The sequence below is a fragment of the Stegastes partitus genome, unplaced genomic scaffold, assembly GCF_000690725.1.
Source record: "Stegastes partitus isolate 25-593 unplaced genomic scaffold, Stegastes_partitus-1.0.2 Scaffold2302, whole genome shotgun sequence".
Lineage (NCBI taxonomy): Eukaryota > Metazoa > Chordata > Actinopteri > Pomacentridae > Stegastes > Stegastes partitus.
This window is the reverse complement of record NW_007580033.1, coordinates 14,304-35,369: the sequence shown is the minus strand read 5'-3', so window position 1 is coordinate 35,369 and position 21,066 is coordinate 14,304. Positions and strand designations below refer to the sequence as shown.

General features: G+C 43.9%; 1 protein-coding gene across 1 annotated transcript in view; it reads right to left on the bottom strand.

Annotated features, from left to right (window-relative positions):
* The window catches only part of LOC103374611 (short chain dehydrogenase/reductase family 16C member 5), a 42,998-nt gene that overhangs the window by 13,286 nt on the left and 8,646 nt on the right, over window positions 1-21,066 (bottom strand). The window contains exons 3-6 of the mRNA XM_008304728.1: window positions 19,978-20,109; window positions 17,259-17,358; window positions 13,351-13,495; window positions 3,692-3,817 (exon numbers count right to left, since the gene is read on the bottom strand). Of these exons, the coding sequence (XP_008302950.1) occupies window positions 3,692-3,817; window positions 13,351-13,495; window positions 17,259-17,358; window positions 19,978-20,109 (503 nt within the window). The remainder of the gene's footprint in view (window positions 1-3,691; window positions 3,818-13,350; window positions 13,496-17,258; window positions 17,359-19,977; window positions 20,110-21,066) is intronic.

Below are 21,066 nucleotides of genomic sequence, written 5' to 3'. Positions count from 1 at the left end.
GTCAGCCAACAGTTATTGTCCTAAGTCTATTCCTTTATACAAACTTGTGCTCCGAGGTTTGCAGAACAACAGTTTCCATTTTTCAGCTACAGAACTGTAACCAGGTGGTGCTGAAAACTGGGCAGATATGACAGTTTTATGAAACATGTACACAGATGAAACCAGACGTTTACGTCCACTGTAGAAAAACAAACACAACCTTTTATTTCTCACCGTCTGACTTTAAATCAGACTAAACGTTTCCTGTTCAGCTCAGTCAGGATCACCAACATTATTCGATGTGTTAGAGTGACAGTGAAATGGGTCGTTCTCTGCCTCACTTGCTACTTTCACTGGCTTTCATCTGAAAAGAGCCAAAGGATGCCTTCAACCTGGCATTCACGTTGCCAAAAAAATCTATTGGCAGTCACCAGTCTGACGTCTCTTCTGCATGGGTATCATGGTAAAGTCACATGGAACTACTACCCAATGTGGTTTTGCATTTTGCAGCTTTCAGAATTTTCAGTTCACAAACTTCTGCCATTACATAATGAGAACAACAAAGATTTACTGTATAAACTGAAAAATGCTAGCGGATTTAGCCTTCCTGTGAATCCCTGAACTAGCATTAGTTGTTTAATGATTGTTTCTGAGAACTGCTTCACATCTGTGAAGCCCAGGACCACTGGGCTCCATTCCACAGTTCCTCTGCATTTCTTGGTTTTGCCTCAGACAGCATTTTTAATGTCAACCCAAAAGTTTTCCATTGGACCGAGGTCTCCATAACACTGATCCTGTGGATCTGGAACCAGACGCTGCTCGCTGACTGGTGTGTTTGGGCTCAGTCTTGTTGAAACACACATTTCAAGGGCATTTCCTCTTCAGCATGAGGCAGCACGACCTCTTCAAGTATTCTGATGTATTCAGACTCCCTGGTGTGCGATAAACAGGCCGACACCACAGTTAGAGAAGCAGCCCCATACCATGAGGCTGCGCTGTAAGTTTTTGCACCAGTGGGACTTTGCAGAGCTTCTTGCCCACAGCTTGGCTTTGCATCTAATCCTGACAGGACTCACAGCTGACTTCAGACCTTCTGTGGTGTCCCTGGAGCCATCCATTTGAATCGTAGTTTTTCATTTTCTTCCACGTCTTTCTGGTGCTGGATGCCATTTGAGATCATTGTTGCTGAGCAGCCTTTCATTTTCTACACGTCTTTAAATGGTTCCCCTCTCCAGTCAACTCTCTAACCAGAGTACGCTGTTCTTCTGAACAATGTCTGGAGCTACCCATTTTACTCAGATTTTCAGACAAAAAGCACAATAACCAGCATGTACAACACCTGCTGTCTTGGTCCTCAGATGGGCCACCTGTTAGACACCTGTTCCTCCACAGAATGAATGAGCTCCAGCTGAACTGCTGTTATTTTGAATAATGATGAATCAGCTGCATGTAATTCATGACTGCTGGGTCTGTCGGTTTCTGTTACTCTACTACACCTACTAGTAAATTATTTGAAATATAATTTCTCCCAAAAACAGTCTTGATGTGGTTTGTGATGTTGGACTGCTGTTATGTTCTGGACAAGCTGGTGAAGAAGTTTGGCCCTTTGCTTGGCAGGAGCTTGGACGAACTGAAATTGTGGTTGAAAGACTCAAATGCAGCACAATGTAGGCCTCCTAGACAACATTAGCCACCCCCTCACAATGTTGTGGATGGACAGACAAGCAGCTGCAGTGGGTGGCTGATCTCGGGGCATTGCAGGTCCTCTGGTCCCACAGCCATCAGGCACCACAACACTTTGGTTAAAGGCAGGAGCTCATAACTGTCACACCCTGTTGACATTGGTGCAATAGTCTAAAGAGGGCTCCAAAGAACTGTGCAATAGTCATGGGTCTACCAGAACTCAAGGACCATGTATTTATACTTTTTTAGTTATTAAAGCTGTAATACGTGTGATATGTGTGGGTTAGGGTTAGGGCTATCTACTAATCTGTCTTCTGACCCAACTCCTCACCAGGCAGGGACCAAGTCACAGCTCTACTCCTCCCTTCACCTGAGTGTAGCAGACATACAGCTGCAGGTCTGATGACAGCCGTAAAAGAGATTCTAGGCCTTTAGCTTAAGGTGTTCTGGTGTCAGGTACACTTATGATAGTGCTGTTACAGCCAGTCCATGACTAGCACAGAAGCCTACTGACAAAACATGACTGGTGTAGTTTAGCCAGGCCCTTCCAGAAGAGCCAAGAAAGCTGGGTGATGGTGTCTAAACACCACAGAACAGTCAGATCCATCTTCTCACGTCCTGTAGTCACGTAGCGATGACCTGTGTTCCCCAGGAAAAAACCAACACAGCCGTGCTCATTCAGTGGCTTCTAAACATCACCACAGCTGACCAGTGCTTCTCAAACATAAAAGAGGCGGCATAAGGAAAGAGGAAAGCACTTCTATGTCGTTTGAGGAGGACAATCAGATCGGAAACCTCAGAGTCACATCTTTGCTTATAGCACATGATGTGGGTCTGGTGGCTTCATTAGAACGTGATCTTTTGTGCGTACTCGGGCAGTTTGCAGTCAGATGAGAGTCAGCACATCCAAATCTGAAGCTACGCTGCTCTGCTGGAAAACGGTGGATTTCTCCCTCTGGAATAAGTTTCTGTCTGCAGCTGGAGAGATGAAGTGTCTGTGGATGTTCATGTCACGATGACACAGTGGAACATTAGACAGTTGGATAGTTTCTGGACAGGAGAACAAAACTGGATGGATGGTCTGAAACATCGCTCAAAATGAATGCTGACGTTGTTTTGTTTGTGCTGGAAGCCTCAATAGGCAAGTGTTCGCCATGACGTTCAATAGATCAGCTTCAGAGCGATACGACGTCGATGTCATGTCATGCTTGCAGATCACTGAAATCCCCCATAAGGACAAAGTCAGTCACTGTAGAGCTGTCACCCCAACTTCTCTTGGACTTGTTTCAGTCTGGTACATTACACCATGAAGGTGATGTCTGTCCTAGCCTGTCCTTATCTTGCTTTTTTAATTTTAATTTTAGTAATTATGTAGTGATGAGTCACAACACTTAAACCAGTGACTGGTAAAACTACAGACATTAATGATCTTGTTGTAATGGCGCCTGTCAAGAGGTGGTACATGTTAAACAGCATGTGCACCTTCAGCTCTTACAGTTCATGTGCTGGAAGCAGGAAATTAGATTAGGTCAGAGCATCTCCAAAACACGAGGTCTTGTGAAGTTTTCCCAGCATGCAGTGGGTAGTACCTATCAAAAGCAGTCTAAGGACTGTTAACAGAACCATGGATAGCCCAAACTAACCGATGCAGGGGGCAGTGGGATCAAATCCCACAGAAGAGCAACTGTAGCACGACCTGCTGAAAGCCTTCATGGTAACTGTGATATGAAGGTGTAACACCATCCATCACAGCTTACTGAGACAATGGGCACAAGAGCATGAGAGTAATGAAAGGAGGTGGCCAGCTGTTCTAATGGATGCACATCATGGGCTGTGGCCCAGAATCAGTTTCTAATCAAAAATAATACACATCTGACCTCAAGGTCTGGCATAGAATTTAGGAAATTAAAAGAATGGACGGCACATGTTGGATCTCAAATGACTGAGCGATGAACCACTCAAACAAATAAAATACTGACGGAAGGTGTGTATGGCCTGAGGAAGAAGAGAAACAAAGATTGGCACTAACTTCTTCAGAGCAGCGATGAGGTAAATGCTCTTCGGTAGCAGCAGGTGAACCTGGTCGGTGAGTACAGCATGGATGATCTTCTTGGCCACGTATTCTGGAGTCAGGATTGGAAGCAGCCGTGGCCACCTGATGAAGTACAACACAGGGTTAAGAGAAAAAACTACAACTGGTAACAACACTGGAGCCCTAACAAGCTTTATACAGCTTCCTTGTTCTCTATCAAAAGGTGAGCTGTGGCTTGGTAGAGCTTTTTGTTTTTTTTGAGAGAGAAGTTAGATAATCATCCAGAGACACTTGATGCTGCCTGAGTGATGCTCAGCGTTGGTCCTGACAGAACATGGTGTCCCTTACTGAACCACATCAGAATATTTTAGTTCTCCACAGATGGAAGGAAGTTCTACACACTTTAATTATAAAAGCTGAAAAAAACAAATGCACCTGACCACAGTGAATGAGAGTTTTCAGTTTCTGACTGTTAATGTAGTCAAAATGACAGCGAGTCATTACGGGTGACTGAGTGGCAGGCAGACGAGTGCACAAAGGTAGGAGGTCTGAGCACCACCTGAATCTGAATCACTGATCAACACGCTCAGCAGACACGACTGATACATAGTCAATGACGCAATTTGAGAACTTGTAAGCTCCGAGCTAGTGTTGTAGTCAAGACCACCTAAACCAAGACCAAGACATGGCCGAGACCACAGTGTATCGAGACCGAGACAAGACCAAGACTTTGAGGGGTTGAGACCGAGTCAAGACCGAGACCAAGACAAAGCGAGACCGAGTCAAGACCGAGACCATACCAAATTTAACTTAACCATTTTATTCAACGCTTATTCAATGTAATTTTAAGGCAAGTGTAAGGTTGCCTGTAATACTCTTGTCTGCAACTGCAAACAAACATTTAATACGGAATGTATCAAACAAACAGTCAATACTACAATTTTATCTTAAATGACCACACCAGTTAATTTTCTTACTTCAACACTGGCATTACAATCATTTTCAGAAAGAGGATAGGTGTGCATTTTTTTCTTTTAAGTACACCCAGTGTGGGAAAGATTGTGATTGAACAAGCCATAGAAGAGGGAACTCACAGCACTCAAAATTGTGTTGTACATTTATTTAGTTTAATTGATATTGAAGTTACACATTTATTCTGCAGCTGTGTGTTTTAATTCTAAGAATTGGCACTGTAAGTATTTTTTTCAGTTTTGTTGTACTGTAATAGATTTTGTAAAAGGATGTTTGTCATGGTAGTAAACACTCCATTGTAAGCATACCCAACAATCCAAAACATCTGGATTCCCTGAAGCTTATAGGGAATCCAGATGTTTTGGATTGTTGGGTGTTTCTGTTTCTGCCTTTGTGAAGCGCTATGAGATGACTTGTTGTTGTAAATATGCGCTATACAAATAAAATTGAATTGAATTGAACCTATAACTATGTTTAACCATCTAAACCAGTGGTTCTCACAACTGGTTCTGTCAGGCCTCCCTTCGAAGGACAAAAGTCTTTTGTGCCCCCCCTCACCTTGAATAGTCATGAAATGAGTCAGTTTAAATTTACTGAAATTAAATATCATGAGCAGTCAAATAGTGCAGCAACAACTTGCTCAGTGATCAGTGACAGTGACGGGGGTTGGGGGGGGGGGCCTTCAGTTTTGTGATGGTAGTCTCATCAGTCATTGTTGACACCATATCTAGAGCAGTGGGCAGCAGGAGATCCTCAGCTGTTGAACTGTGTCTTGCGATTCTGTTACAGGGCTCCAGATTAACTTTTCTAGTGGTAGTATGGTGCTACCAACTTTCTTCACTGGTCGCACCAGCTAATGATCTGGTCGCCCCACTCCAGACTCCTTCTCCCGCATTTACTGTTGTGGAGTGCCTGTGAAGAGGGGCGGGGTGGGGTGACAGGCCACAGCCCGTAAAAAAAAAAATCCAAATTAAAAATCTGTTAAACTATTGGTTACATTCGAAGCGGGGAGTTTTGCATCCAATAACAACAAAGCTATTACTAAACAAATGAAACAGTTCAGAGGCAGCTTAGTGCGGTCCTCGCAGCCGTGGTCTCGGCTGGTCTCTCAGTAAAATCCCGAGTCCTCTGTGGCCGAGACCGAGACAATACCGAGTAAAAATGCGGTTGAGTGCAAGACAAGACTGAGATCTTCAAAAAGTGGTCTCGAGATCGGTCTCGATCTAGAGTACTACAACACTACTCCGAGCACACCGCAGAATTTGCATCAAAATCACACTGATTCTTGGATTCATAACTGCTGAGCGAGCGACAGCAGCATGCAGGTCGTCGCTCACACAGGACAACAAAGCAAAGGATGTACGATACTGCCTTAACGGTCTAAATCTAAACGAAGTGTCCACATACCTCACAGCCCAGTGTATTTCTCTTTTCTTAAACAGTGAAACTGAAAGCTCAGGAATCAACCTGAGGACGGCTGGTATTGCAGCTGATACACCCACTCTTCTGTCTGAGGTGAAGAAAAGCACCTGGTGTGTTCTGATATGATCCTGATCGGTCATTTATCCATGTTAGGGAAGTTACTGCTGCTGCTGCACGTGTAAATATGTGCAGCTATCTCAGTTTGGAGACAGCTGTGGAGCCTCCTGCAGGGTTAGGGTTATGCTAACCGTCGCGTACCAACAAGCAGAACAACCGTTTATTGCTGGCTGCATTCACGAGCAGCACAAAGACATCTGGTAGGAGAGCGTTTCAGAAGATAGCCAACCCAAAACTTGAATCCAAATGGCATCCCCGCATCATGAGGAAACGACCCCAGTCACATGTTCACAACAAAACGACCATTTAAGGCCCTCTGAAGGACAGGACCTCTTGAAAGAACTGATAACGGTCAGAGACTGGCAACGCCGAGGGTAACCACATCTCTGGAACAAAAGGAGATTGTCCATTCTTCACTATGACCTCCTGACCGCCCTCTCCTCCTGACAAGAGACAAGTCTATACAAGAACGAACTGAATGGCTGTAAATCCTAAAATTAAGGAATTCCACCATCATCGACGTGATGATCCCAACATCTGGACTTAATCTACGATACCAGGCCAATAAGGACCGGTACTGAAGAAGAACACCTCACATCTGAAGTGATGGTATACGACGCACACACCATCTCCTCTCATGGCCAGAAAAGACAGAGAGACTTCATTATAAACATATAGAATCCTAAAGAGTGAATATGCTCGATTCTTCGAGATACTTTTGTCCTGTGGACAATGACGTCACACCTTCAGAATTAGAATTAGAATTAGAATAAAACTTTATTGATCCCTTCGGTACAAGACCTCAGGGAAATTGCTACACCAGAAAAAAACAACACAACACCAACATAAAATCAGCAACAACAACAGCATTCAAATTCAAAATCAAAATCATTCAAAATCAGCAACAATTGCAACAATAATAATGATAACGTATTACAGTATAGAATATACAGATACAGTAACATATTGCACACAGTCTGGTGATAGAGCATGATGCTCTATCTCACCCCAATGTCCTCACTCACTTCATTACTATCTCAGGAACTGTACAAGACAACACCATGTCTGATATGATTTTAATTCAGGCAAAGGTATTTGGCCTGTGAGCCCTCATGGAAAGTGAAGCTTAGCACCATCCCTGAGGATGAACACATCAATGACTAGCTAGATGCTAACACTGAATGTGGCTCCCAAACTTTCAGTCTTAAAGAAAGTCATGGGAATGCATTGTTGTTGTCGACTGTGTAGGAGTTTGACTTTGATAAGCACTTCTCTTTGTGTGCCTGCTTTTTTCTCTGTAACTATGAGCTGTGACTTGTTTTTTTTGTTTTTTTTTTTTTAACTTTGGCTCATTTTTTCAGTGTAACTTTGCAACAGTCCCTGAAGCAGCCTCTCCAACAGATCTACACGATCCTGCTGAGGAGCTTCCTCTGTCCTCCTCCTCCTGACGTGATGCTGATCCTGCAGGTTTTTACTAAGCTGTGCAAGAATCACTTTGTGAATTTGAAATAACGGACTTCTCAATTCTAATTCTTCTAGTTGATCACTGTCTACCAACTGCTTCCAGTGCAGATTACTGTTAGTTATGTCATCTGTTCACCTGCATTCTCTCATTCATGGTCATCTGTTTGTCACGTCATCGTTGTCTTCTTTGTTTGCAGCAGTAGTTAATAAATGCTTCATCTGTGCATTTCTTTGAGAACTGGAGGTCAATGAAGCCAGACTTCACCACTTCAGACTGTAGACAGATTAACATGATCACATTTGATCAATTTTATTAACATTCAATCTGAACTATTCCTGTGAAGGTCTGTCCGGTGATAGACCCATAAAAGATCTGAGTGGTGTCTTGACAAACAGGTGCAATTCTAATCTTAAAGTGCAGTTTACACTTTCTTATGCTCCAGGTATGCATTGATGCATTAAACTAAACCTGTCCTCAACAGAGCTCACCCGTCTGATGTAAAGACCAGTTTGCCTACATTGTGTGACTTTCTGTCGGATTCTGTCCCGGACAGCTCTCCTTGCTTTTTCAAGGATAATTCATAATCTTAACATTTTCATAAAGTTACTGGCGCACATGTCAGCCGTCATGTGTTGCCAGGGTCACAGAAATGTGCCCTGAGGCCTTCAGGACCAGAGGTGCAGGCGTCTGTAGCTTAAAATGCATTGTAATGAAACTGTTGCTTGAACCAATCAGATTGAGAGTTGGTGGTCCCTTTAACCTATCAGATTGAGAGTTGGTGGTCCCATGGCCCGCTAACTGGCTTATGATGATATCAGCACCACGTCCTCTGATTGGATGGTCAGATAGCTCAGCTAAAAGTAGCAGTTCCTGTCTGTAGCGACCTGCACAAGATAAAACTTTATATAAAAGTATTACGTTTGGTTGTTTAAGTTCAGCAAGCGGACATTGTCAGCCCTACAGCGAATTAGAGGAGGATGGAGTTGTGTTCAAACAATCACAGGTTATAGTGAGTAAATGTATATTTTAGTCATATTCTGGGCTGGTACTGATGCTCCTGCTGGATGTGGTGTATGTGGTGCAGCTGTGGCTGCAGTGAATGTAGACGTGTTGAATTGTTTAACTGGGTTTCCTGCTTTAGTGATGCCATTCAGTCTCACTACATGAGCTACCAGTCTGCAGTGCTACATCCTGCAATTTTGCATTTCTGCAAAATAGAGATGGTTTGTATAGTCGTGGCGTCATAACGACGGTGTTAAGAGGTGGCTTGATTCAGGTAGAACGCCACTGAAGGCTGAGGAGTAAAATGCGTGGCCCACCACTGGTGTGACCTGAGATTAATGATTAGGCTTCATAATTTACTGAGCAGCACTGACATTTCAACAGATCTGCCGCTGCAACAAATGTATGCTCATGTATTGTATAATATTATGATGTTATTCTGTTATTGGAAGTGTTGGGGATTTGTGTCATTGCACAGCACATAATACCCCAACCCCAACCCTAACCCAACAGTTTAGTCAATGTTAGGCAAGTCAGTTTTTTGGGATGTTTTCTGATTACTTCAAATCAGCACAGACCTGTACAGATGTGAGAAGTAGACAGTGGCAGGCTACATTAATGGTGAAGGCATAAAACATGTGTTCAGCTAGCTTCAGGGTCTGCTGGATGGATGAAGGCAGGGGACAGAAATAAAAATGGACACAGTTCTCCAAACACCTTTAAAACTTGACCCCAGGACATCTGCCAGTGTACCACAATGGCCCTGCAACACTGTGTGTGTTTCTGGGTCAATGAAGGCAACAGAAATGCTGTCAGTGTGATGTCTACCAGTCTGAAGGTAGCACTGACCCCCCAGGGTCCTTCAGGCTGGCTGACATTTTTGTCGAATAGTTAGCAGGTAATAGTCAGTCTGTTTTTGGTCACTTTATCCATCTGCCTGTGGCTCCTACTGAAGGAAATACTTTATAAATAAGGTCCAGTGCTTTTCTAAAACATCTTGTCAATCAACCAATCAATCAACCATCACCAGACCAACAGCTATAACCTTAATGTTGGATTGAAGCACCAAATATATGAAAATGGGTAAAAAGTCTCCTTGTCAAGATACGTCCTAGATGTTGGATAAAGTTGTGACCGTGTCTGTTCTTCTCTTGTCACACAAACCTTAAAAATCTTTGTGTTTATGAAATACCTGCAGCACCAGACAGCAGAATGATCCACATAAACGTCTCCAGAGAAAGACTGGTGGGTGCTTATTTTACTTAAAGTTTGATCTGTTCACTGAAGTCTCAATGGTTTTGGACACATTCATTTTTTCTATTCAGTAGATTGTTTCTTTTCATAGTCAAGCGCCACCCACAGTGTCTACTTTAAAGGGAAATGTCATCGAGGTACCTTCAAGCCTCATATTGACAATCTTGTTAAAAAGCTCAAACTGAAATTGCGCTTCTTCTTTCGAAATAGATCTTGTTTTTCATTTGAATCAAAAAAACAGCTTGTCACTGCAATATTTTTATCAGTTCTGGATTATGGAGACTTGTTGTACATGAATGCTTCAGCTCAGTGTCTTCATAACATTGACACTGTTTATCATGCTTCCTTGAGGTTATTACCAACTGTAGAGCCTTGACTCATCATTGTGAGCTGTATTCCCGAGTGGGATGGCTTCCTTAAACAAGGGAGTTTAAGTATCTCCGGATCTTGTTCACGACTGATGGGAAAATGTAGCGTGAGTTAGATTGGCGGCTCGGTGCAGCGACAGCAGTAATGCGGGCACTGAACCGGACTGTCGTGGTGAAGAGGTTTACCAGTTCATCTACATCTCAACCCTCACCTATGGTTACGAGCTCTGGGTCTGACTGAAAGAAGGAGATTGCGGAAACAAGCGGCCGAAATGAGCTTCCTCCGCAGGGTGGCTGGGCTCAGCCTTAGAGATAGGGTGAGGAGCTCGGACCTCTAGACGGAGTTTGGAGTAGAGCTGCTGCTCCTTCACGTCGAAAGGAGTCAGTTGAGGTGATATGGACACCTAACTAGGATGCCTCTGGGAAGGCTTCCTCTGGAGGTCTTCTGAACACATCCACCTGGGAGGAGACCCCAGGGCAGACCCAGAACCCGCTGGAGGGATTATATCTCTGGAACAGCCTGGGAACGCCTCGGGATCCCCCAGGAAGAGCAGGAAAGCATCGCCGGGGGTAGGGATGTCTGAAATGACCTGCTCCACCTACTGCCCCCGCGACCCAACCCCGGATAAGTGGAAGAAAATGGTTGGTTGGTTGGTTGGTTGGTTGGATGTTGTGGTTACTGAATCAGTATATTAGATGTGTAGAGCCGCAGCAGTATACAATTTCAAACTTGTTCAGTTGTCTGACAACAACATGCAAATTGGTGCATGAGAACAGCATTTTTGGAAAAATGGCTGTATTACATCAACATATGTACCGGAAGCAGGAGAGAAACGAACAGAATAAACCAGTGGCTGAAACTGATGTAAAACAAAGTAGCCCAGTCCTTGTTTAATGGTTTTAAATCAATCTCGTTGATCCTACAAACCCTCTAGGACCCTTAACATTTTTAAAAGCAAAAGCAACACCTCTCTTTGAAGTCCAGGGTTTGAAAATAGTTTATTTATTTATATAGGACACTGGTATTTTACCACTTTACTTTCACTATGGTCTAATTTTGCTGTTCTGAATTTTGCCTTTTGCTGTCTCCTTATTGCACTATTCAATAAATCTATAGGAATCTATAAACACTGGCCACGTGATTACAAAAGCCAAGAAGGAAAACAATTATGGAAAAGACTACTAAGAATGAGGGAAAATGAAAACAGTAAGAGCTGGAGAACATCAGTTGTCTCCATTTGTATGATTCCCCTTATTTTTACAAAAACTAGATGTGAGACAGTTCGATCAGACTCGAGCAAAGAAGAGATGAAGGTAACTTAGACAGTTCATCTAATCCGCCACAGGCTAAACTGAGATAATAGCCAATCATCTGAAGCATCAAAGCAATCGAAAGAGAGCATTATTGATATTGTGCTCCAAGCACTAAGTCAGGACTCATCATTACAGCTGATAGCATCACTGACATGTGAATAGTGCTAGTGGCTAAACAACTGGTGACCTAATGGCTACCGGTCTCTAAATATTGTGATGTGTTACCAGGGTTTTCCCTCCCAAATGGATGCAGTGTCTACGTATTTCTGAGCAGTGCCTAAGCTAAAAGAAATACAAAAATATGTTATGTGCTCACTACCAGTGTAGCAGAGAAATGACTGGCCTGAACAGGAGTGACTGTCACCTCGAATGGGACAACTAGACCACTGAACGCTCACATGTTCTTTCTGGATGGATACAGACATTTTAAATGTGTGATTACGGTCTTCTACGGCAGCGGTCTTCAACCTTTTTTGCACCACGGACCGGTTTTAAGGAAGAAATTTTTCTATGGACCGGTCATTACACACATAACAAATAATAATTGTTTTTTTTTCTATTGAAAAGTTTCATAAATAAATAAAATTAATTTTTATTGCTTAATATGTTTACTTTTTCTCTGTCTCAGTATCGAGTTTCTCCCACTTTCCAAAGCAGCTCTCCTGAGACGTTTGTTGTTGACTGACGGCTTTGTTTAGCAGCCGGGCATAAAAACTGACAGTCAAGTGCGGGAAACGAGCACAAACGGAAGTGACGGGAAGACGAGCTAGTCATGTTTCAAAATAAAACACCCTGCAGACTCCGCTGGAAATAAAAATAAACCAATAAAATGTTTTTATTCTATCTGTGCGGCCCGGTACCAAATGACCCGCGGCCCGGTGGTTGGGGACCGCTGTTCTACAGAAAGCTGCATTTTCACTCTTTTTACAGTTAATCTTCCAGACTAAGCTCCGAAAGTGTTGGTTCCCATTTTTTCATCTTCATCATCTTCATCATCATCATCTTGCTGATGATGGCGTTGCAGCAGCTTTTTGCTCTCTACTAAGTCTATATATTATTCGTGTATTCTGTTTGTGCACATTTAAACTGTTCACATGCACCAACTGAAGCAGTGCTCCACATGGCAGGAACTTCTGAAGGTTCTTGCTACATGCTGACCCAGAAGAAGAACAAGTTCATAACAAGCTGTTAGAGAACGTAATTACATTCAATAAGAGAAAACAACAATAATAACAACAAAGACATGAGAGTGAAAGACGGACTGATGCTACTGTTGCCATGACAACGGTCAGAACTGTGTAGATTTTTTATTGTTTGTTGTAAAACCAACAACCTAAGCTCTCCACGATAGAGATGTTTTCCCAAAGACAGAGCAGTAATTTAGGACTTCACCTAAACTCTTTAAAGTCAACGGTCATCCTGTTTCTGGGCATTTTCCTGCCGTTTAACCCGATATACAGAAACATCCTGCACCACAATGAAGCAGTTTCCTTTCTGTACGGCAGACATTGAAAGGCAATAAGCCAACTGATAACGAGGTTCAAGACAGTGAACATCAATGGGATCATCTGACTACTGAGGCCAGCCAACCCAGAGACAGCGACATCTAACATCAAGCTCCTGGACATAAGGTTTACATGTATATGCCTTCAAATGGCCATTCTCATTTCAGTCATTACCAGTTACCTCAATTAAATAAAAACACACACAGTCAAAGTTGAAAATCACATAAAGCAACCTACTTAGTCTGACATCCATCGAACATTCCAGTGTTGATGAAATAGGGGCACACAATGGTGGTCTTCACTCCACTTTTTCCAGTTGCCAGCAGCTCCAGACCCACGGACTCTGCAAAACCTACTGCTGCAAACTTACTGGCACAGTAGTCTGCAGAGAGAGGAGTCACACATGTAAGAGACTGACTTGTGAATAGAAGGTCATGTACAGTCAGACCTGCAAAATTCAGAGGCATTTTCATAAAGAAGACATTTGTAGATATTTTAATACACACATGAAGCCTTTTGGAGCTTTTTCATGACAGAAAACAAAAAAGCCTCTCTCTCATGCTCACTCTCTCAGACTTTCTTTCTCACCAAGCATTAGCATCTCACGCTATCCACCTTCTGCAGTAAAGTAATGATTGACTCCCTTGATCATGAAGAATACTGTCTACTGTGTGGGTTCTGAGTGAGAGGAGACTGATGGACAGCAGTACTTAGTACAGTGATTTTCCTTTAGCAAACATCAGGAGGACATCCTTAATCTTAGAACTCACTCATTCCCTCACACTGTTTGTAAATGTCGAATGCAAATGTATGTCGCTTCCCATCTGCTTCTTGTCTAAGTCTCCTTGACGGGTGTAAATATGTCCAGTTCATAAATGTCTTTTCTTTCAACAAACATTCACGTCAGATAACTTTACTGATGGACACTTTGCCCATCATCCTCATGGCTTGATCCAGACATGCCCACGGCTGTGACAGACGGAGCCACAGCATGTGTCATATTTGGCATTCATACAACACTGGACAGTCCACCAAGTTATGTGCAGGATGTGCCAGAAAGGATCAGTGGACCAGCGCTTTACCCTCGGGCAGCTGCTGAGGGGGGCATGGGAGTGCTACCAGCCATTCCACATGTGCTTTGTGGATCTGGAGAAGGCCTATGACCGTGTTCCCCAAGGCGCTCTGTGGGGGGTACTGAGGGAGTATGGGGTACCAGGCTCGCTGCTACGAGCCATTTGGTCCCTGTACAACCAAAGTGCGAGCTGTGTCCGCATTCTCAGCAAAAAGTCGGACACGTTCCCAGTGGGTGTTGGACTCCACCAGGGCTACCCCTTGTCCTCGATCCTGTTTGTGGTCTTCATGGACAGGATCTCAAGGTGCAGTCAGGGTGAGGAGGATGTCCGGTTTGGTGACTTCAGGATTTCTCGGCTGGCCCGGGTACGCCTCGGGATCCCCCAGGAAGAGCTGGATAGCGTTGCTGGGGGGAGGGACGTCTGGAATGACCTGCTCCACCTGCTGCCTCAGCAACCCGACGCCGGATGAGCGGAAGAAAATGGATGGACGGATGGACTAATGGACGGACGGACGGATGTAACAAATGATTAAACTGTGAGTTACATGTGACTATGGACTCAGTGTCATTTGCCGTCAGATCCTGATATATTCTGTCTCCATATCATGATAATACTGATTACTGAAGTTTCTGCTCATGCTCTCACTTTGGAGACACTCATATCGATCCTGTTGTTGTCCGATGCTACAGGCTAGTGATCGACCAGGTTTTTTTTACGGCCGACGACCAATAATCAATTTATTGGTAATTGAGATATGCTGCCATACACTAAAAGTTATTTATTAACAGCATGTAATGGTAAGGAACCTGCCATTCATCACTAAACAACGTCAATAAGAAGGATTAGAGTCAATGAATAATTTACAACAGAAATAGGAGTGATGACAATTAATACATTTACACTCCTAACTTAACTGCTAGCCATGAACGTAGCCTAAGCCATCCTGAAAGCAGCTAATGTCTTGATTCTTGTTCAGCTGTTGCAGGTTGTGTCTGTGCTAGAGAGACGTGTCTGTTAGTTGGAACAGACTGGTAGAGTTATTCTGACAGTACAATCATGTTCAGTTGCTCCAGATATCGTTAGCCGCACGCTAAGGGGCAAAGCAAATCTCTTAACAGTAGCATTCGTCAAGCACCGTCAGCAGAACACAAGCTCCAGCTGTACCACTTGTTAACACTGTAGTGGGTTTAACACCGAGTGGGTACCAGTCTGACAAATAAGAAAACTAGAACAAAAATTCATGGTGGGCGACCAGAAAAGGAATGAAGTCACGCACAACAAACAAAATAGAGAGAGAGAGAGAGAGAGAGAGAGAGAGAGAGAGAGAGAGAGAGNGAGAGAGCGAGAGAGCGAGAGAGAGAGAGAGAGAGAGAGAGAGAGAGAGTTTGTGTGCAGTTGAGTTCAGTCCAGTAAGTGATGAAGTGATGGACCGCCCGGTTTCCCCACAGTTCAGGGCTGTTGCTGCTCTGACACGCGAATCGAAGGACGGATACAATACTTGACCTTCTGTTTTGATTTTGTGTTGAAATACCCAAAACAGACTTCCATCCATTCCTCCATCTATGAATGGATCTATCTATACACTACTTAATCCTCACTGGGGTCATGGGGGGCAGAGCCTATCCCAGCTGACTCAGGGTGAAGGCAGGTTCACCTGGACAGGTAACCAGTCTATCACAGGGCTACACTTAGAGACAGACAACCAGCACACCCAGAAAGCATCCTAATCAGATGTCTCAACCACCTGAGCAGCCACCTTTTCCTGTGAAATTCCAGGTGTTTATATCCGTGTTCTCATTTTGTCAGCTAAAGAGCTCATCACACTGGTTATGGTTGGAACGCAGTTGGACAGGCTTTCCAGGGTCAGGGTCAGGGTCAGGGTTAGGGTTAGGGTTAACCCTGACCCTGACGCTACAATGCCCTCATCACTGCTGATGCTGCCCCGACCCATCGTTCCACCTCACATCCCATTTTGCCATCAACTGTGCGTGAACGCTGGTCAGCAGCCACTGCTTTGAGGGCCTGCCTGTCCTTTCTCTGCTGTGTGTTTGCAACAGGTTGAGTCAGTAAGAAAACACCACGACTATGGAAAGATCACAACAAAATGATTACAACTACATGTGTGCCAAAAACACAGTTACAATATCTCTGAGTTACACATGGATCAGCTTCATACAGCCTTGTACACATGGATTAGCTTCATACAGCCTTCTACACATGGATCAGCTTCATACAGCCTTCATGGATCAGCTTCATACAGCCTTAATGGATCAGCTTCATACAGCCTTGTACATATCAATTCGCTTCGTTTAACCGTGACAGAGACCATGCAGGACAAGCAGACTTACTGTTTGCTGGTCATAACTGAAGAGCTAATGACAAACAGCAGCTGATGATCACAAGCTGAGCTGCACCAAACCGATATAAAAATAGCTAATTAAGAGATTGAGGATGTTTTTTTCAGTGTGGAATGTAACACAGGTAAGAAAAGGCACAGACCAGATGTTCATGTTTATGCGTGACAGTTTCATCACAGCTTCTGCGTCCAGCTGGACCTGGTGAACGTAAACACGACCCCCCTGAATGAAGAAGGTGTCACTAAAAGCAGCAGAACTTTTTCATGTCCCACCAACACAGCTCGTTTTCTCATCGTATGAGTCTGTCCTCAGAAATGTTGAGTTTTTTTTAACCTGTTTACCTCAGCATGCACATTTCAATCAACCACCCACTACTTATTGTTTCTGACTTATTGTCAACAAGAAAGCTGTTTTTCCCTAATTAAGGCAATTAGTGTATTGCTTACAGATATTTTACATCAGCCTGTTTGTCTTGCATACTACATATCTGGATTCTGTTCAGACTTGGTAGCTCAAAGTGTTGATCAGCTACAGTGTTTGCTGCACTGATGCAGAAACGTAGGAAGAAAGGTGCTTCAAAAGTCATCCATCCACAAAGATGATTATTATCAGTAGGAAGCTTCTTTTGTTTGCTTTTTAAGGTCCATGTAAAGATAAAAGTGTTTATCCACTGAATGAGTTTCATAAATCCTGACAAGGGGAAGAAAACACACACCTGCCAATCCATTGACTCCTATGAGTCCTGCAGAGCTGGCAATGCTGACCAGATGGCCGTGGTTGTTGGCTATCATGGCCGGAAGGAAGGCTTTGTAGGTCTGAGAGGAGAGAAAGAACAAGAACAAGTAAAGCATCAAGCAGATCTGTCCAGATAACTCACAGCCTTTATTTAAACACACAATTTATTGAAGTTATTTGCAATTTTTGTTTTGACCAAAAGAGGAAAAAAGCTCATTTCTTTGTCAAGAACGTTTTACTGCATCTCGCAGTCTTCACGAGTCGACACTTCGTTCAGCTGCTCATTTGTCAGTTTTCCTCAGTACAGAACTTTCTGAGGCTACGTACAGCATCTCCTAAATGTATTCAGTGTGTCCCCTCCAGACACATAGTGAACAATCTGAGCAGCTATATGAAGCCAGTATTAAAGCCTGTTCAGCCTGGGGAGCTGTTGCTGATGTACTGAACATGAAGAACAGGCTTCAAAATGTTCATATGTGGATGAAAGGTTTGAGCACACGAGGAACATTCCAGACGCTAGCAGTAGTTGTGCATCCATCTGCTTTATTTGGTATGACAGATGACATACACAGGTACTGAGACACTGGACAGAACCAGTAAGAATGGTAGAGAGTGCGGTCCAGGTCCTGTTGTGTACGTCGATACAGATGAAGGGAGGTTAAGGCTCTGTTGGGCTTCCACTGATAACTGAATAAATGGAAAATACATGAACCCACAATGCAGAACATGAGGGACATGTAGTCTGACTGCAGAACTCCTTGTAGTTTCCAGTTCATCACCAGTTCTCGGTGTGTTTGCTGACCCACCTGTAACTATTATCAGAAGTAATCTGATTACATGCTTCAACAACATTCAGACTGTGATGAAGTGTCTCTGCGAGGCCGAGAGGAGCAGAGCATCACAGTGTCATGCTGCTGTCCTGACCTGATAAAGCTGCTGGATCTAGCTGAGCCGCTGGTTCCTGCAGCTGGACCCGCCAGTACCTCCAGAAGAAGTCCCTCTTCTGCTGCTATAAGGGTTATACTGGTACCAAAGTACCAATCTACACAACATTACATTACAGCCCGTTCACTGTGTTTACACTGTGGATCTGTCAGGCCAGTCGTTGAACTGCTATTTTAAATCAAGTTTTTTTTTGCCATTTAAATTAGAATTCAGTAGCCTGGTGCTTCCTTTATCCGTTCTTTACATTTCTATTGAAACCTAGCCGCTGCTACGATGTGGTTCAAAATGTTTTTCTTTCATCATACACACAAAAAGCCAGCGTGAATGCTGAAATGGCCCACTAGTACTGGCATCCCAGGTTTGGGTCTGATGCTCACTACAAATGTTCTTTTAGGTACATTTTTAGGACACATTCAGAACATTTCTGGCAAAACTAGAAAAGTCAAGATTGGCTCAAAAAGAATGAGAGCTGCAAATAACCCCCTTAAAAAAACGACGAGCTTTTCAAACTCACGGGGAAGTTTTAGGGTTTTGAAAGAACTGTGAGGGCAAAGCCTGCATTAATTCATTATTAATTAATATTTCTAATCATTTTAAGCACTGTTGCCTCGCAGCAAGAAGGTTGCCGGTTCGCGTCCCGGTGGGGGCACCGGAATCTTTCTGCGTGGAGTTTGCATGTTCTCCCCGTGCAGCGTGGGTTCTCTCTGGGTTCTCCGGCTTCCTCCCACACAGTCCAAAAACATGTTGAGGTTAATTGGTGATTCTAAATTGTCCGTAGGTGTGAATGTGAGTGTGCTTGGTTGTCTGTCTCTAAGTGTGGCCCTGCGATGGACTGGCGACCTGTCCAGGGTGTCCCCTGCCTTCGCCCTAAGTCGGCTGGGATAGGCTCCAGCCCCCCCGCGACCCTAATGAGGATTAAGCGGTGTATAGAAAATGGATTGATAATCATTTTAAACTGTCTACATGTTAGGGGTGCAGTCATTTGGCCTGCCACTCTCAGTTCAGGGTGAGACTTCCTCGGTTTGGTGCACCCTGTGAGCCTGACTATCACAGCTAGTGATGTCTGTGTCGTCACAGTCCAGATGAACAGCGTGACTTCTTCAGTAACGTCCGGCTCTGCACTAGCAGTGGTCTGTTAGCTGTAGCATGCAAGCACAAGCAGCTGTGATAGGTGGCCACACATTATAAACATGATTTGTTAACGTTTCATTGTGCCAGAAGCCCAGACGTCTCTGCTGCGCGACACAAGCTAGTTAGGGTTAGGGTTAGGCTAGCTAGCTAGCAGCCATCACGACACACGCTCGGTCCAACGGCAGTGTATTCAGACTCGTTGGCTTCAGTGATGACAAATACACAGAAAGACAGCTTTAGTTTGTGCAGCTTGGAAGCTGCCTTGTTGGCTTTGATTATTCATTGAAATGTGTTCAGAACATGCTGCCTTCCATCTACTGATGTTTGGTTCCTTATGGACCAGCAGTCCAGCGTCGTGCTCTCATTCTTTGAATACTATGAAAAACATGTGACTTGGTGCATCTCTTTTGTTTTCTCTATTCTTCTCATTGTACCAAAAACACATCGAGTTCTGATTCCAGAACCAAAGCCCAAACGGACACATGAAGGTAGTGTATGGTTACACCCCGACTGCATAAACAAGCCTTGAACAGAGAGTAAAGAGAAAGCCCAAACACGAAGGCACGTGGAAGGTCAGTGTCAGGTGTGGTGTTGCCTAATGTGATGCCGACACTTCGACTGACCCAGAAGTGAGCCATCGTGTTGACCTCCATGGTCTTCTCAATCAGGGAATCAGGAGCGTCCATGAACTTCTTTCCAGTCACAATGCCAGCGTTGTTCACCAGAATGCCAACGTCGCCGACTTCCCTCTTCACCTGCATGGAGCAAAGAAAAACACTGGTCATGTTTGATACAAGCCCATGGTGTTAAAAATATCCTCAAGGGCAGATAAAACTCAGAGAAATGTTATAAGGTAGAAGACAGCATTCCTGCAACTGGTTGGTGACGCTGGACATGACATCTCTGAATCCCTGAGTCATGAATCTGTTCCTAGATTAATCCCACTGATCCTGATCAATAGAAAGCATCTGGACTTCTCTTTTTTTCCCCAGAATATGATGACCTGGATGACTGACAATGTACTCAGACGTACTCCTACATGATGCAGACTGATCTGCTCATGCTTGTTGGGAACAGTGAAGAACCTGTCTGCTGTATTACCACTAAGTGAAGGAAATCCAATGTGTCATGACAGTTCAAACCCTGAAAACCTGGTCTGTTCCAACACAAGAAGGATAAATGACAAGTCCTTGATTTATATATCCAAGAAGATCAGGAAGTCTAGACAGCCTGGATCAGTGTGACCAGAGTAGAAGTTGAACCACATGTTTTGGCTTTGGGCTACATTTTTGTCCCCGTTCAGAGCTCCCCATACATTAAGGTCTCCATCATCACTACAGTGCCAATAAAAAGAGCCCTCTCCCTTTTACTGCTGTGACTCTGAGCCATGCTCGGTGTCATTTGGCATTTTTTGACAAGAAATTGCAGAAATGCTTTCTTTCAGGTCAAAGTTGGAGGAGATCTCTAGAAATTCATGGCAATGAATTAAAAGTATAAAACGTAAAATACTTGATTGCATAACAGTCCACTCCCTTCAAGTCAGTGTTTAGTGGATGAGCCTCCCCACGTCATGATGCTGCCACCACCGTGCTTCACCCTCATGATGCTGCCACCACCGTGCTTCACGTCATGATGCTGCCACCACCGTGCTTCACGTCATGATGCTGCCACCGCCGTGCTTCACGTCACGATGCTGCCACCGCCGTGCTTCA